At 39.3% G+C, this 3,580-nt stretch overlaps 1 protein-coding gene across 1 annotated transcript; it reads right to left on the reverse strand.

Annotated features, from left to right (window-relative positions):
- Nucleotides 1-1,234: 1,234 nt before the first annotated feature.
- Nucleotides 1,235-3,029, reverse strand: LOC108959825 (protein PYRICULARIA ORYZAE RESISTANCE 21-like). The gene is made up of 3 exons (XM_018873901.2): nt 2,968-3,029; nt 2,703-2,784; nt 1,235-2,078 (listed from the first exon to the last, which is right to left on the reverse strand). Exons 1-3 carry the CDS (start codon nt 2,977-2,979, stop codon nt 1,819-1,821), a joined length of 354 nt encoding a protein of 117 aa, XP_018729446.2. The 5' UTR covers nt 2,980-3,029; the 3' UTR covers nt 1,235-1,818.
- Between the last annotated feature and the right edge of the window lie 551 nt (nt 3,030-3,580).

Genomic DNA, 3,580 nt, shown 5'->3' on the forward strand with positions numbered 1-3,580 from the left:
GTAATTTTCCCGTGAAAAAGATGACTACATATGTTTTGTTGGATTACTGATACTTTGATATGTTGATTTGAATGTGAGGTTGTATTCTTCAAGTGGAGAGAATGATTACCGTGTCATTATCCCTATTTCTATAGGATTCGAGATATGACATTTGTTAGTCTATTCTTACTTATTGTCAATCGTTTCAAACGAAAGAGGGAAACATGGCCTCCCCCTAGATACAAGCCGAGGACTCACAGTTCTCGTAGATACCCATCGTCTATCTTTTCAACTCGGGCATGATTCATAAAGTGGCACGTGGATGGCCTCGTCTTGTTCAACAGAAAGACAAGATTATAGGAGAAACTAAAGTCGAGGAGAATTCAAGCTGTCGCGAAAAGCGTTGTAAGTTGATAATAGCGAGAAACCAATTAGAGAATGATTGGGCAACCTAGTAATCAAGGAATATGACGTGCACCGTCAGGCCTTATCAACTCTATTATTATTGTTTCCTGATGGAAGGACGGTGGGAAGAGGAAGGACCACCACTGCCATAAAACATCTTTATCTGGTGATGTTTTCATAAATATCGTGAAAATGCAAATGTCGAAAGTGAAATCTGACTGACTCTAACCAATTTTGCTTTATACATGAGCAGACTGGCTTTTCACAAATTCAAATCCATACTAAACTTTCTTGAAAACACCATGGAGAAATTTTCAAAGAAACTATCTAATCAGTCCTAAATCTATTATACGAATGCCAATCAAATCTTACATTTTTCAATTTTACCAATTTGATCATAAACTTTTGTATGAAATTCCAATATAATCTTTTCAGCCAATTTTTGTTGGGTATCATTAACGTGGCGGTGTGTTATATAGGATGACCGATGATGATTGGGCCACTACGTCAATAATTTCCCAAAAGGACTACATTAGAATTTTCCACAAAAGTTTAGAACTGACTTAGCAAAATCGAAAAATTTAGGATTGAATTGTCATTCATACAATAGATTTAGGATTGATTGGGTAATTATTTCAAAAAATTCTATTTAGCATACTTCTTTTGTATTCCAGAGTTCATTCTAATTGTTGATATTTCACAATCTGTCTTTGTCTCTCCGTCCTATTCATGTCTAATGAATGGTTCCTGTAGATCCTGAAGTACGAAAACAAATGGAAAAGAAAACTGCGAGAGTATGGAATGTCAGCTAAATAATCTATATCGGCCATGATACACCCGTAACTGTATATTACAAGTATCAAATCAGCAAATACATTAAAGACCACCGTAGGTGATAGGTAATACAAAGGGTAATAAGTTGAAATCTATGGAAAGCATAATTCAACATATCAACCCTCATGCGCACACATAATCAACAAACGACAACGTTCACATATATCTAATGGAATATACTATATACCATGCTCCTCTCAATACCTCAGTGTATTTTAATTGTTGCTAATATTTCATTTTCATAACTCAATAGTTAGTATTTATTGGGGCAGTGCAGGAGTATTGTGTAAAGCAGAAGATCCATGTCGTGACCTAACAAATCTCATAAAGACACCAAGTCGTGGGAATGAAAACCTTGTTTCAATAAACACCTCAAAGGTCTCCTTACATAAGCGGGCACGAAGTTTCGCACTCATAGCCAGGACCAGTGCATAGCGGCGGCCTTCCGTAGTCACAACTATGCAGGGTCCATGATGAAGAGGCTTTTCCATCACTGCAGCAATCGCAACACCTTGAGTAAATAGGTCTCCGGCATCTGCACTCGTGGGCCGGCCTCCCACACCCATCACGGCACATTGGTGGCCTCCCGCAGTGACATTTTCATGGACAAACATACACCCAGCCCATCACTTTCACCGCCGGGTGTGGTGGAGGAGGAGGAGGAGGAGGTGGTGGAGGAGGAGGTGGTGGAGGTGGTGGTGGAGGAGGAGGAGGTGGTGGAGGAGGTGGAACAATTTTGATGCAGATAATGATCTCTCCTCCCTTGCAACATATCTTTTGTTGGACCTTCTCGGGATCGCAACCCACCACTTTGATCTTCACTATGTTTTGTTTCTCGTCGACGGTTGGATCTTTTACTTCTGCGTTCACAAAGTTTTATTAGCTCCATGTATTACGAACACTCGGTGCTATTCATCATAAATAGTAGCAGGTAAAGATGCGATCTATAATAGGGGATGATCGGTTCTTGGTTCGGCTTAATGGAACCAGTCACTATTGCTTTTCGTGTCTCCATTCAAAGCTCAAAACAAATCTTATGCTTCTAGCTGGATATTTTATTGTCCAATTATAAGCTCTTATTTTCTCGGGAACAATAAACTAAACCCACTACTTTTTTTTTTTGAAGAAGTAAAATTAAAAAAAGAAAAAAGAAAAAGAGAGAGTATATTTCATCGGTCCAATCCGTCTGGTTCTCCCTTAAAACGGGGAACCGGATTGCCTAGACACTGGTTCCACTTTTAGGAATCAGAACTGGGCTAACAATCCTGGGAACTGGACCCAATTGGCCAATTTGGTCTAGTTTGGGTGGTTTTTAGTTCAGGTAGTCTGTTTTGCACATTTCTATGGTACACAATAGAACCGACGCATGTGCTTTGGAGAAAGAAGAAAGGGAAGAAAAATAATTGGTACATACCTTTGTTATTCATCGATGCGATAAGAGAAGTACACAAATAAATTAATTGAGGTAAAGGCAAGGGACTCACGAGGGATCTCACACAGGATTTTCCTGATCTTCTTGTAACAACGACGACACTGAAGATCCACTTTGATCACCATCTCCGTGACCTACAACATTGAAAGCGAGCATAACAAAACTAGCTACAATATTGGGAAAGTATGGTCAAGTAGCTAAGTTCGAAAATTTAGATGAGACATCAAGATGAGAAGAACGGGAAGAGAATCGAATAGAAGAAATCGAGAAGATCGATGAGATAAAGAGGCAAGCTGAAGTGAATGCAGATTTTGTACCTGCTCTGCCATGTTTCTTGAGCTAATAAGATGAACTGCCTCCTGAACAAGTTCGCCAGCTTTAAATAGCGAAACATGAAGGTTTCCACGTTGGTTCTGGTGTCATTTTCGCGTTAACTATTAGGAAGAGCTTGCGTTAAACTCATGACGTTACAGTATTACATCACCACGTCATCTGCATTATTGGGCTTTCACTTGTTTTACCTTCCATCATCAACAGAATTACACTCGATCAAAGTCGGTACAACAACAGAAACAGGAAAAGCACAGAGACGACTGCTAGAATTTCATAAGTGAGTGTGGTGGGTTGAACCATACCATTTACACGTTTCGACGGTTTGCCAGTACATGCAATGGAAATCATATGGATTGCCATGAATTATGTTGCAAAACATTTGCTCGAACGGTAATAAACAAAACAAGAAGGTAACTCAGATATTGGATTTAGTTCAATCAATGTGACTTACTTCATAGGGAGAGAAACACAGGGTTCAACTATCGATTAAACGATACAAAGGAAATTAGAATCATACTGGAGTCACTCAAATAGGCTTGGTGTTTTATAGCCTTCAACCCCTCCCAATAACTTGCACAATGTTTAATTCCCATCTCT

The sequence above is a fragment of the Eucalyptus grandis genome, chromosome 5 (genome assembly GCF_016545825.1).
Source record: "Eucalyptus grandis isolate ANBG69807.140 chromosome 5, ASM1654582v1, whole genome shotgun sequence".
Lineage (NCBI taxonomy): Eukaryota > Viridiplantae > Streptophyta > Magnoliopsida > Myrtales > Myrtaceae > Eucalyptus > Eucalyptus grandis.